This window comes from Stegastes partitus, unplaced genomic scaffold (genome assembly GCF_000690725.1).
Source record: "Stegastes partitus isolate 25-593 unplaced genomic scaffold, Stegastes_partitus-1.0.2 Scaffold1783, whole genome shotgun sequence".
In the NCBI taxonomy this organism is placed as follows: domain Eukaryota; kingdom Metazoa; phylum Chordata; class Actinopteri; family Pomacentridae; genus Stegastes; species Stegastes partitus.
Window position 1 is genome coordinate 122,031 of NW_007579514.1, and position 14,207 is coordinate 136,237.

Here is a 14,207-nt window from a genome sequence, read left to right on the forward strand (position 1 = left end):
GAGAAAATCCACACACACAGATATGTTTTTAGGTTTGGCTGTGATTTGCTGTCAAGTTCGTTTACACTGCTGGTACTGCAGCTGATAGAAAATAGATTAGAAAATATTACTGGTATTTATTACAGAGAAACAACATTAATTTCACTTTGATTTGGTAAAAAAATAAAAGCAACATCCTGCATTGTGGAACGGTGCTAGACCTAAATGCACTTCAATACAAGATCATGTTTGAATATATGAAATGTAAAGTTTTAACAGCCCTAACGCGCAGCTGTCAGAAATAAGCGGCTGCATCGATCGGTAAAATAAAAATATTACGCACGTTTAACAGTTTTACCATTTGTAATAGCAGCGCTTTTTACCGTCATATTTTTCTATTCCTCCTGTTTCTCCATTAAAACAACGTGAAGCAGCTGAACACGATCGTTTTTTTAATTTATTTTTTACAGAAGAAGAGTCACGTTAATAAATAAACGCCTCTTTTTGTGTGAACGCGCACAGAGTTTAAAGCAGAAAACCTGAGTTGACGAAAAAAAGTTGATTAGAACCATCGTGGTTATTTGGTCGAGCCACCTGACACAGTCTGGCTGTGATCCAGCCCTCCACATACAGACCTTCCGTGTTCACAAACCATCCGGCCCTAGGGGGCGTGGCTTCCTATGTACCAATATGGCGGCCGTGTTGACGCACCGCGTCTACGTGCATCATCCAGCCAACACGTCATCCTTGATGCATTGTAGCTGGCCAGGCCGAGCAAAGATGGTGGACGCAGGGAGGTGTCTACTCCACAACAAGTAACTTTAAGAGCAACAACGTCTGCTATCCAGCACGGTACACGTTAGTTCTTGGTGCCTTAATTCGGGAACGTTTATTTAAGTGAAATGGATGATGTGGTGATCGAAGACGTTCATGACGAAGGTTCGCCTTATCGGCCGGAGAAGGTGCCGCTTGCAAACCAGGATGTGACTTCCCTAGCTCTCACTGGTAACTTGACACGAAACAATTACCCAATGTTAGATTAACGTTATTTGAAAATGTCTTTAAAGACTTGGAACCATTTCCTGGTTTTAGTTGGAGACAATTTTGAAACACAGTTGAGACTTATCGTATTTCCAGTGTAGATTGTCTTGCTGTTTTTTTTTTAAGCAGATGATAAAATGAAGCTTTGCTCACTTTTAACGAACCAAAACTAAGTACAATACATAATAAATGTAATGCTAAAAAATATATAGAGAGGCATATTATTATTATTATTATTATTACTATAAATGTCTGCTTTCATTCTTGGGTCTGAATTCTACAACATGTCGTTTAACAACATATACTCGTTACTTTATACTCTATTTAAGTTCTATTTTCCTGCTTGTGTTTTCCCCCCTCCACACACACACACACACACACACACACACACACACACACACACACACACACACAGTAGGGGAGCTCTTGAGCCAGTATGGCTGGTACCTGCTGGCTGTGACTGTGGTGACCTACCTGCTGGTCCAGCATCTGAGCAAGAGGAGATCCGCCCAGAGAGGACGCAGCTCTGATCCACAAACGCCACAAGGTCAGCAGTAGCCTTACATACCTGCTACAAATTCACCACAACAAAAGTTAGATCAGGAAAATCATATTGTAGACATGTCCATTTTGAACATAGTATGGGGGATGAACCATCAGAATCAGCTTCATGGGCCAAAAATGTGAACTCATAGAAGGAATAGATTGCCAGTGTTAGCGCATCTCTAGAAGTGTTTAAACACGTGCATATGAACAAGGGCAACAGGTTATGGAGGGAAAATGTTTAGCTTCTATGTGCAACTATAGATACGTGTAAAAGAGCATGTTTAAAGTGAACCAAAGTGTTTGTGCAAAATTGCAGTTAACCAAAGTTTGGTGCAAATGCAGTTTGTAAAGAATACTAACATGAAGGACGAAGGAGAAAAACAGCTCGACTGTGCTAAACGTCTGCTTTTCAGATAAAAGTCAATTTTGCACCCAAGGTGGTTGAAGTCCAGTGTGACGTTTTTGCAGTCTGTGATGACTTGGGGTACCATGTCATCCGCTAGTGTTGGTCCACTGTGTGCTATTAAGTCCACACAGCGTCGACCAGCACATTTTAGAGCACGTCATACTTTCATCTGCTGACAAGCTTTAAACTACAAAATATTTTCAGCTTTTCTTCATAAATTAATTAAACTGTTAATGAGTTCTAAAAAATCATGCATTACATTTTTCTAAATAAAGATGCTGTATTAGTGGCAAAAAGACAAGAGGCCATGGAAGCTGCCCGGAGAAAGATGCAAGAGGAGCTTGATGCCAAAGCAGCGGTCTTTAGAGAGAAACAGAAACAGGTGCAGTAGTGACGTTAAAATGTTTGAAAGTAAGATGATTGTCTGTCCGTGGTGTCAGACTTGAATACAGTGTTGAATGTGTTGTTGACAGCAAGAAGAAGAGAAGAGGAGGCAGAAAATAGAGGAATGGGAGAGTATGCAGCAGGGAAAGAGTTACAAAGGAGCTGCCAAATTTTCTCAGGTGAGTTTAAAGTTCAGTCATATACAACATCAATAACTTTGTCGTGCTAATGGATGCTTTTTACAATTACATTAACATTTCAAATCAGTTTCAAATAAAAATGGGCTTATTTTATGCTTTAAAAAAAAAGAACAGCTGGTGTCCACACAAGCTTTTTCCCAAAGATTCCCTTGGAGAAAAGGTAGCAGTCTTTGTCAAGCAGCTAGGGAGAAGAAAGAGCAGACAGACACAATGATAGCAGAGAGAACAATAAATACTGGCAAGATTGGTGAGGCCATTTATCACACATCTGAAACATGAAGCTCTTGAGCCAGAGGTAATCCCCAGAACAGCACAGAGAGAGAAGAGAGCAAAAAGCACTAACTGTGGGGGAAAGAAGACATAGAGCAAACGCCACGCAATAGTAGTAAATAAGTGCATGAAGGAAATGAAAAGTATTCCCCCAAAAAACTTGAGTGTAACACATGTTACGACATTAACACAAACAGGAAAGCCAAGGTAGAGCATATTGGCAAGATTTAAAACAGTTAAAACTATAAAAGGCAAGTCAAAAGAAAGGTGAAAGATTGAACGAGGAATCAAAAAAAATCAGGCAACAGATCAGTACAAAACACTAGGGCAATAAAAAAGAACATGACTTGCTCAGCCTCAAGAAGAAAAATAAAGGGAAGTCTATAATTTTGATTTAATATTGTCAATGGTGGGATGGAATTTAATGTGCAACAGTAAACTGTAGTCTGGGTGCTATAACCAAAAAGCCCTATCGCCTTTGGTTTTGAGGTGTGAGTGGGGGGCTCCAAGCTGTATTTACGATGATGGCTTAAGTGGCCTAGGGGCCGAAAACAAAGTTAATATATCATTAATGTATTGGGAAAACCATGAAGGTCGTTTAAAACCAATGCTCAAACTATAACCAGAAATTACCAGTGCATGAATCAGATGAGGGATTCCGGTTATGGGTTTTCTTTGTACAAGTTAGAGTTTGGTTGCTGTGTGGTGAACTAACTTACAGCCAGGAGACATAAAAGTGTGGATAACTGTTTCCAAGAGGTCAATGTAAGATAAACAGAGATTCAGTTTACCAGTGGTTCTGAACTGACTTTTCTGAGCCATCACAACAATGTTGACTTTATTATTAAAATTCAAAGAGGTGTTCAGGACGACACAAAGATTTTTAACTGCATCATCCACATTTTCAGACAAAATGGTCCAGAGCATTGCTAATCCTAATTACAGAAGTTTTCTGTATTAAGATGCAATTTCAGGCGTGCAAGTTTCAGGCAAATGTATCATTCCTTTTTTGGACGAACAAAAGCAAATTTTATTATACAATCATACCAACATTTCAAATACAGACAAAGTAAGCATTTTGATAGTGTTCTATGACTCCTGGTTTGACTTAGTGAAGAGTGAGTCCCGTCACGTAGTTCACTTATACAATAGTAGAGGTCATTATTAAGCCACCGATTCTTATTTTCATGGCTAAGGACAAACAAAGGCTTTCAGAATGGTTCTCTTTCATAAGTTTATAGTGTGCAACCATTTTGCTGCATTTTCTGTCTGTTCCTGTGCCATAACTACAGGATCAGCACATTATAATAATAATAATAATAATAAAAAAATTGAAGCAGGTAACCTGTGGTGGAAGACGTGTCTGCAGTCCTCCTGTAGAATAATTCAGTGAGTGCCCAAAGATTTTTTTGCAGATAATGTTAGCATGAAGTCCCACCTTTTAGATGGTATGCTTGTTTTTTTGAAGTACGCTCCAACATTGGAGATATTTTGGCCTAAACTTTGGGTGTTTTAACAATTAACTATTGGGTGAGCGGGGTGGTCTTGGCTGACATGGTTTGTGTGATAAGAACTAGTTGTAGGAGAATGAAACATTGACGATAAATTTTCCTTGGGTAGGATAACATTCACTGAAAATATGAAAAGATTTGGCGGAATTGTTATAGCAGTAAAGCTTTATACTTCTGACCAATTTTTTTAGGCGATTTTTGGTCATTTTAGTTAAAAAACAAAAAACAAACAAAAAAAAAAACATGGGCTGAAACTTAGTCTGAAGTAGTTTTGGATAGACCCCTTCAAACTGGCCAAGTTTCATCGAAATCTGTGAGATGGCTTGTGCTGCCCCCGCCTGGTCGTATTGTGGATACACTCTTAATGTCAATGAAAATTATAATACTTTCGATTTAGGTCCTGCTTATTAACACCTGTGTTAATAGCAAGTGTGGTTCAATACTACAGAAACCTTACCTTAGAGCTGCCACTGTTTCAGAACAGATGAGCAGTTGATGTATCTATTTACAGAAGCCAAACAAACTCATATTGAACTAAAGAAGCGATCTGATTTTGTGCTGCATATGAAATTTCCACACAGCAGCACACAGTAAAATGAGTAGGATAGCTTGTTGAGGTGGAGCTCTGCAGCCTGTCATGTTTCACTCTTCATCTAACATATGCTGTGTCCTTCTTGCTTCTGATTACTCCCTGTAATATTTTGAATTGATTTACCAAAACAATAAAAATCACCTTGTGTTTTGCAAGTTGAATTGCCAGTTGAGTGTTCTTAGTCTAAACTAGACTGAGACTAGATAATATTTGGTCTGAGCATGTTTAAGATCTGTTTAGTCTCTGAGATTGTTTTGTTTTTGTTTTTGCATAGAAAATCAAACAATTGTTTTTGCTTGAAAAATGAAAAATTAAACTACTTTAGAATATAAAGTCAAATAGATCAGATGTTGTAATTGTTAACCAGGGCTAACTACTTACACATACAATAGTTTGATTATGGTTTGAATGTCGTATCGCCATGTTCCCCTAATGTGTAATTAATGTACATCACTGCAGAGCACTGAAGAAGCCAGCTCATCATCAGTGCTGAAACCAAAGACGGACAAGAAGCCACTTCGCAGTGCAGGTATGTACTTACTTCACTAGACATGAGCTACCCAGTCAGCTCATACTGAGGCTTTAGCTCCTTTCACCATGGAGGCCCTTTATCTGTTGCAAATGCGTCTGGTACTGGAAGGTTGCTAAACATGGCACATTCACCGAGGAGGCTACCGAGTACGACTGTGATTAAAATGAAAGGTAGCATTGGTTGTTTAAATGAATTGCACCAAGAAGGGTCAATGAAATCAGTGCCACTGAGTCATTGTTACAAGCATGTTATTTACTTACTAATCTACAGTGTTCAGTTGGCAGAGGTAAAATGACAACTTTTGAAATGTTTCAATCTCATTCTGTCTTGGTGATAAGGAGAGTTTTTACATTTTTAAAGTTGACCAAGTGTTTCTTATAAATGGAGCCCATGGTCGTTTATTTTGACCATGCAGTTTTGCAGTTGTTGCTGACTAAACTTGGTTAGGTTTTCTGTCATGTATAGCTTTTACAAAACAGCCAAGAGCTCAAGAGGTTGAATATTTGGTGGGTGTTAATGTGGAATATATTGCAGGCTGTTCATGCCTGCTATACTTTTTTAATACGGCTGACCATCGACAAAAGTCAGTGATGGGTGTGATCAGAAGTGTACTCTGTTGAACTTATGAATACACCTACCAGCAATGTCTCAGTGAGACTTGGCATTAGGTTGGCAGTCACTGTTAATAAGCACATGTTACTCTGCTTCTTAATTCAACACAACTTGTTTGTTCTTCCCAATAATGACAAATATGTCGTGCAGTCTAAGAAAACCCCAAGTTTCCGTTGTAGATGTAGCTGCTAGCTGTGGTTTGTCCACCAGGTCCTTGAGCCACACGTGACCATGATCGCTTTGTCTTCTCCGCTGTCTTGCATCTCTAAACATAAATTCTTCTGTGTAGTTTGGTTGACAGAAGGCGTATCCTGTGTGTGAGACCTGTACCAGTTTTCTGCATTCTTTTCTTCTGTTTGTTTCAGACTACAATCCCCTGACTGGACAGGGAGGAGGCTCCTGCTCCTTCAGATCTGGCAGAAGAGGGCCGTCATCTGGTGGATGAGGCTAAAGAAGGTTAGAGACAAAGGTCGTTGGGACCTTTGACCTCTAACAGCATGACAGCACACTGCCTGAGTGAACCAAGCTGATGATGTCACTAAGCTATCGGACCATAAGGAGATATTCAACAACAAGTGTAGTGGAGTAGAATCCCTGACTCCACTTCTGATTGGTAAATGCTTTGTACATTTGAAAGCTTGTCATGAAGTCATTCCTGTAAATGGTATATAACCAGGAGGTTTGGCTGATGAATTTCACAGTCAGTGTTTATTTTAAATATTGTTATTAAGTTCATCAATGTGTGCCACAATAGCTTCAGAGTTTATATTACTGCAGCATCTGTAGCAGGTGGACGATTTCAATTATAAGAATTAGCACATGGATGATTGTAGTTAAAATGATTTGATATATTGTAAATTATGGTGGCTATGTCTGTTGTTACGCATATTTTATGCAATAAAGATCATCACCAGGAGTTTTAAATTGTCCAGCTGGGAAACTGAAAGCAACTGAAATCAGTGTAAAGGTACATGCAGCTCTTAATAAAACTTCCTAAACTTTACTGTAACTTTATTAGTGCACAAAACGTCACATCAAGAAGTCATTTACATGTTCAAAACAAAATGAGTCAGTCACAGAACACACCAAGACTGGAAGTACGTGAGTGTGTGGTGTATTATCAGTGATAGTTAAATGATCTGCTGTGTAGTTGGTAAACACACATACATGCAAAAGATGGACTAACACTCTCCCTATTGGTCCTTCTCCTCAAATATTCAAGATAAAATGAAATACCTGCAAAATTATGCCTGAATCTGCAGAAATAATACACTGTTCAAAAAAATAAAGGGAACACTAAAATAACATCCTAGATCTCAATGAATGGACGAAATATTCCAGTTGAAAAACTTCATTTATTACATTGTGGAATGCATTGCGATGAAAATAACAGAAAAATCCATCCATTCATCCATTATCTATACACCGCTTAATCCTCACTAGGGCTGCGGGGGGCGACCCTAGATTAAAGCATCAGTCAATTCCTGGACAGTCTGTGGTGGTTGGTGGATGGAATGAGACATGAAGTCACTGATCTGCTGAATTGGATTGAGGTCTGGGGAACGGGCAGGCCAGTCCATAGCATCAATGCCTTCATCATGCAGGAACTGCTGATACACTTGAGCCATGTGAGGCCTAGCGTTGTCATGTATCAGAGGGAACTCAGGGCCCTCTGCACCAGCATATGGTCTCACAATGGGTCTGAGGATCTAATCCAGTACCAAATGGCAGTCAGGGTACCTCTGGCTAGCACATGGAGGGCTGTGCAGCCCTCCAAAGAAAATGCCAATCACCCTGCACGGTGCTGGGCTGAAAGCACAAGCCCCACTGATGGATGTCAGACCCTCATACCACCCTCATGGAATCTGTTTCTGACAGTTTGAGCAGAAACATGCATGTTAGTGGCTGCTGGAGGTCATTCTGCAGCTCTGGCAGTGCTCCTCTTGATCCTCCTGCACAAAGGAGGAGGTAGCGCCCTGCTGCTGGGTTGTTGCCCTCCTACAGCCCCCTCCACATCTCCTGGTGTACTGGCCTGTCTCCTGGTATCTCATCCAGACTCTGGACACTGTGCTGAGAGACACAGCAAACCTTCTTGCCACAGCTCGCACTGATGTGCCATCCTGGATGAGCTGCACGATTTGTTTATTTATTTATTTGATCAGGGACCATGCATTTTTACATAAAAAACATCTGATGTATTGCATATAGAGTGTATAGCATTATGGTTATTTTTAGCTCCCGTCCCTGGTTGGGCTTTTCAGTAAAAATATACAAAGGACCAACAACACCACTAAAAACAGTACAGACAACATTATAAACTTAGAATAAATTCTTTTGAATTCAGTTAAGGTCCAATACTGGGAAAACCATTTTATTGCATTTTGTAGGACTAACAAACTTGGGGGTGTTAAAGAAAAGTTGTGATAACAGTAAGACACGTTGTGGATTTGAAAGAGGCGGCACTGTTTGACAGGAAGTTGAAAACACAAATCGGTGAAAGTGACCGACAGTCTGAGTCTGGGAATTCAGAGGACACACGATGTCATAAAACTGGATGTTTCAGACTGTGAAACACTGTTTAGGAGCAGCATAAAAAACAGCAATGCTATTTTTTGAAATCACATTTTTGCTTCAAAATGTGTTCAAATATCATACATAGGAAGGCAAAAGCTGTTTGAACCTTTGTTGTGTCTGGGGATTTGAGCATACACTATGTCACAATACTGGAAACAACACTGATTTTGCTTCAGAATATGTTTAAATATGATAAATATCAGGGCAAAAGCTGTTTTGCATCACTTTGTCCGGTAATTCACAGCACACAAGTTATCGCAAAACTAATGAACTAACTAACTAATTCACTCATGTCCATGGCAACCTTCTACTGTGACAATTTCACTCCACTTGTAAGCATATGTGGCGTAGAGAGTAGGATAAAGGTGTGGTGGCACTTGGAGCAAGAGCTGGTATAAACCTACTCGATGACTAAGCGGTTGCTGACAACGCCACCTTGGGAATTTCCCCCAAGGAATGGTTCAACCTCTTGCAACAACTAGAGAAGCACACAGGTTGATTATAAAACAAAGCAGGAGGCATGGTTCTGTGAATTAACAATTAGGTTACTTTATTTATTACAATTACTCAGGTAAAACGGGGAGGGAGTGAACCGGATTGAAGGTGGGCTTACCTACGGGTAGGTGTGTCAGTGAGTGAGGAGGGTATCCCAGGGAAAAGTCACCCCATGTGAACACACACAATAACACACACATACACACACACACTCGTAAAGGTTCAAAACCAGGGTTTGACAACACAGCACCCAGGAAGAAGACACCATCACTGTAGGCACGCAGCTTCTGAAACGGGAGAAGATGTACAATTAATAGGGAGAACTCAAACTAAACAACCAAATCTACCCAATGAAAGAAAGAAAAATATACAACAAAAAAAAACTACAGGCCCTCAGTAGAGGGATATAGTTGCCCCTTCTGGCCATGAGACTGCATTTTTGACAAAGTGACTGCTGCCTCTAGTGGAGACATTGGTATGAAGGTGTAACTACACAGACTTGAGAGGGATCGGCAGCATCTAAATTACACAAAGGCAGACAAACTTGGCATCGCAAACCTCAGCCAAGCAGACACCAGTATCATGAGGCAAACAGGAGACTGTCAAACAAATGCACCATAATCATTATGTGCATATGGATGAATAAAATCTTTAGAACAGCCAACAACCTTTAAACAATCTGACTACATCACCTACTACAGAGTCACAGAGGAGCCCATGTGGCAACCATTAGGTACCCTCAGTTAGGAGATGGACCATGGTAGGAGTTGACCTAATTCTCTGGATGTGTTCAACAGCTATCAGGAAATATTAAATTTGCTTTATTGCAAATGTTCCTACGACACAAAGATTCCATGGATTCTGTGCAAGCTGTGTTTTTAGGATTTGTTTTGATGTGTATTATTTATGACCAAATGTTCAAAAAAAAAGAATGACATTTGTCTCAGCTTCAGCTATACTTTATGCGTACTGCTAACCAAGTTTTGGATTAATGCAAATTCGTACCTGATGATGATGCTTAATAAAAAGTCTCTGTATTCTTCTTTACAGTAGCGGTAGCTTTTGAACACAAGTGGCAGCATTCCAGTAAGAGGGAGACAAAGAAATCATGCACCAGTTTGGATTGTATTTGTATTGAGAGTAAAATAGAAGGCATTTTTATTTATATTTATTTTTCAAATCTGTTTTTAGGCACAAACTATGCATGACAGGGATTTTTACCTATCCTGAGAAACCAGGATGCTGTTTGTGAAGAGTGATAATAGCAGATTTTTTCAGTGCTGTCAGCATCATTAATTCATTTCATTCTTCTTTAGTGTATTGGACCATTGTTAGACATCTCACAGGGCAATGTAAAAAGTAGAACCCAAACTATTTGCATGGCCAAACCTCAGGAAGAAGTGAAAATTTTCCAAAATGTTTTTTTGGGGGGCATAGTGGTCACCTCCCAGTAAGAAGGTTCTGAGTTCAAACCTACTGGTCAGCTGGGGTCTTTCTGTGTGTAGTTTGCATGTTCTACCTTTGCCTGCATAGTTGCGCTGGTTCCCTTGAACAGTTCAAAGACATGCCTGATAGGTTAACTGGTGATTCTAAATTGGCTGCAAGTGTAGGTATGCATGGTTGTCTGTCTTGTTGCATTGGCCTTGGGATGAACCGGTGTCCTGTCCAGGATGTACCCGACCTCTCACCCAGTGTCAGCTAGGCTCCAGCCCCCTCAACTACAAGATAAAGCGGGTATAGCAAACAGATGTTTTCAGGGTATAATTTGGGTAAATCAACCCTCTAACTCATTCTGCAGAAACTTCCATCCAACTCTTTCCTGCATATAGACTGGACTCTGCTGTGTTGCATGAGTGTTAGAAATAACACCTTAATTTCATTTTATGTTTTTCATTCATTTATTTAATCTGTTTTTGATTAATGTGTGGGTAACAGAGGTCCGTTAATGTCGACAAAACTTGCCATTATGATTTCAGTGTTTAAATATATCCAACAGGACATGAGACGTTTATGTTAAAACTGTTGCAGTGTTTTCAAAAGATGGGACAGCGATGAACACTGGGGTGAGAGTGACTTTATTCATTTTTTAAGAAACAATATTTTTTTCACTACGCTTGGACGCAGTCAGTTTCTCTTTTTAGAAATGGCCTCCCTGGCTTTGGAGAAAACCCTTTTACATGTGAATATTATAGTTGAAACACATTTTATTATATACAGGTATATTATTGGAAGAGATCAGCTCAAAGTGTTGCCATACAGGGGAAGTCCTGCTCCTGTTAGCAGGCTCCATGAAAACAAGTTCCTCTATGTCACAGGCAAATTGGTTAAACCCCAACATTACCCAATGAATCGCCCATATTTTGCAGGATTCATTGTGCTTTACATATGTAAAGGTTTGGTGGTTTGACTGTTGGTAAATCATACCAACACTCAAACCACTTCCTAAACCAGCGAGGCTTCTACATCATCAGTAACGTCACTCGCCTCCTAACGAAGCAAGCCTCGACACCCGCTTCATAAAGGACTTCTTGGGTTTCTCAACAAACCTCGGCCTCGGCACAGTATGTCCCATCACTAATCGGCAATCTACAAACCTTACCTTGACTGGTTCTCAGCCTTCTCCTCTGTTCGTCTCCCTGGAATCACTTTTGATCACTCGTTGCCTGGTCCGGTTTTGCTCTCTGCCAGATTCATTCTGAACTTGCCACCTGGATCTCCTGCCTGCTGCAGATTCTCACAAGATTCCTGTCTGCCCTTTTCCAGCCCTGATTTATCAGCCAAGTTTGACTTGTGTTTTGTGAATTTCCTCTAAAAACTCAGTCATTCCTGGTAATTTACTTGCCCAGTTATATACACACACACACCTGGTCTTGGTTAGTTTTCTGTCCTGTCTCCCGGTCCTTTCGGTAGTTAGTTTCCTGTGTTTTCCCTGATAGATTTGTTGCTCGTTAGCCTAGCCTTTTATTTAGCTTGGTTAGTTTGGTTTGTTTGTTGATCCTTGTGCATAGTATTCACCTTGGAGTTCAAACTTTGTTTAAAACAAAACAAACAAAAAAAATACACCTTCACTTTGTGTCTGGTTTCCCCGTCCTCACTAGTGTCTGCACTTGGGTTGGATCAGCAGTGACATTTCAATTAGGAAAAAAATCAAACATGTCAGTCTTATAATAGCTTGTTGAGACACTGGATCCAGACAGCAGTAGCAGTAGTGTATCCTGAGCATTTGGTCCAGGTTTATGAGGCAGAACTGTAGATGTACAAGGACTCACATGGCAGCCTCCTTAGACAGATCCTAAGGAAAGCCAAACATCACATTTAATCAGTTACCATCATGGAACAGTTGGAATAGCGCTGACCATGCAGTTAGAGGCAGGCATGGCAAACTGGGGCAGGGTGGTAATTGTGGGCAACAGACAGTTGTCAATAAGTGTAAACCTGTGAAAGTCTAGGTTAATGATGTTGATGTTGAAGTTTTTCTTTTAACATGGTGAGAACCCTGATGTGATGTACATGGTGCAGCTGTGGCTGCAGTTAATGGAGAATTGTTTAACTGTGTTTCTTGCTTTAGAAATGCCATTTATTCTCACTACACAAGATACTTGTCTGCAATGCAACGTCATGTTATGCTGCCTTTCTGCCTAATACTGATGGTTTCTATCGCCATGGCGTCATGACTGTTAAGAGGTGGTTTGATTCAGGTAGGACGCCACTGAAGGCCTCGGAGTAAAATGTACGGCCCGCCACTGACAAACACGCACACACATTTCTGAAAACATGCAGTACAACAAATGCCTGTTCTCATGTTAGTAATCAATGGGGGGAGTTTCACTGTAATATGTCAATTAGTTAAAATCATTCACCATTTTCACCTGTAGTGTTACATTCACATGCATTTTGGAACTGTTGCTCAAAATAATGGATATTGACAAAAACCCAATCTGACATTAATTGTCATTTTGCAGTAGTAAAACCATCTTTAGAAAATGCTTAAACTTTTAATAATTCATGCATGACAGACAGCCAGCCAGGGGCTACCTCACATTTCTGTTTTTTTCTCTTCTGCTGTGTTCATCTGCTCTGAGGTAGGCCATTGTGCTGGGAGGGGCTGGGGCACAGCATCAACCTGAGAAAAAAGTGATCAACACTTTACTGAGAGCAAGAGTATCAGACATACAACATTCAAGAACAGTGCTATGGATTTATGAGAGCAGATGGTAAGCTGGGGGATATGTTGAAAAACTGTTGCTTTATGTCAATGGATCACAGCCATACCGCTGTTCCTCCACCTCCAGCATCTTCCTGTAAGTATTGATCTCCACATCAAGAGCTAACTGGTCACCGAGCAGGTCCTGATATTCTTGCAGCTGACTTCTCATTTTCTGCTGCTCCTGCTCCTTCTGACTGCATTTCTGCTGCCAACCCTCCCGCTCCCTGTCCAGAGTTCGCTCCAGCTCCTGACAGTGGCCTATTTTCTGACAGAGACAAGAAGGATGGACAACATCAAGACAATGTGACCAGCAATCAACATTTCATCATCATAACTGCCTGGACATAGAACATTAAAGCTATACACAAACTCAGACAAATATTCAATTTACAAACATTATCCAAAGCAAGAGAATCTTTGTTTATGGTCAAAGAGTTAGCTCAACAAAAAGACTTTAGCAACCCATAAGCTGCTAAATCATGCAGGTGACACATTTCTTCAGTGTTATCTCATGAAAAGGTATCAAAATATTTGCAGAAATGTGATCCTGTATGTCCTTGAATGTAAGGATGTAGCAGTAGTGGATACCTTTTCTAGTTGGCTCTGCAGGTCAGTGATTTTATTGTTCAGCCTCTTCGTCTCAGACAGCAGCTTGGTGTGTGCAGCAGCCTTGGAATTCAGAGCAGCCTCAAGGTATCTCCCATGAGCCAATGCATTCTCCAGATCACCGTCCTTCTTCTGCTCCCTAAAAGACAGTTGAGCATAATTGCATGCTCTACAGAAAGCCATTTGGCTATTTTTTTTTTCTCATGCCAAACTGTATTCAAATACCTGCATGTTTAATGTTACCTTGGTCAA

General features: G+C 40.3%; 2 protein-coding genes across 2 annotated transcripts; one reads left to right on the forward strand and one right to left on the reverse strand.

Annotated features, from left to right (window-relative positions):
- The first annotated feature begins 718 nt into the window (after positions 1-718).
- selenos (selenoprotein S) lies at positions 719-7,076 on the forward strand. The gene is made up of 6 exons (XM_008302265.1): positions 719-984; positions 1,436-1,567; positions 2,248-2,354; positions 2,446-2,535; positions 5,389-5,458; positions 6,439-7,076. The coding sequence occupies exons 1-6, from the start codon at positions 882-884 to the stop codon at positions 6,516-6,518; spliced, it is 582 nt and encodes a 193-aa protein (XP_008300487.1). The 5' UTR covers positions 719-881; the 3' UTR covers positions 6,519-7,076.
- Positions 7,077-13,136: 6,060 nt separating this feature from the next.
- LOC103372587 (lamin-A-like) lies at positions 13,137-14,094 on the reverse strand (the record flags this gene model as incomplete). The annotated part of the gene is made up of 3 exons (XM_008302269.1): positions 13,137-13,265; positions 13,415-13,614; positions 13,938-14,094. Coding segments are annotated over 3 exons (412 nt in total), but the record flags the coding sequence as incomplete, so codon positions are not given.
- Positions 14,095-14,207: the final 113 nt, after the last annotated feature.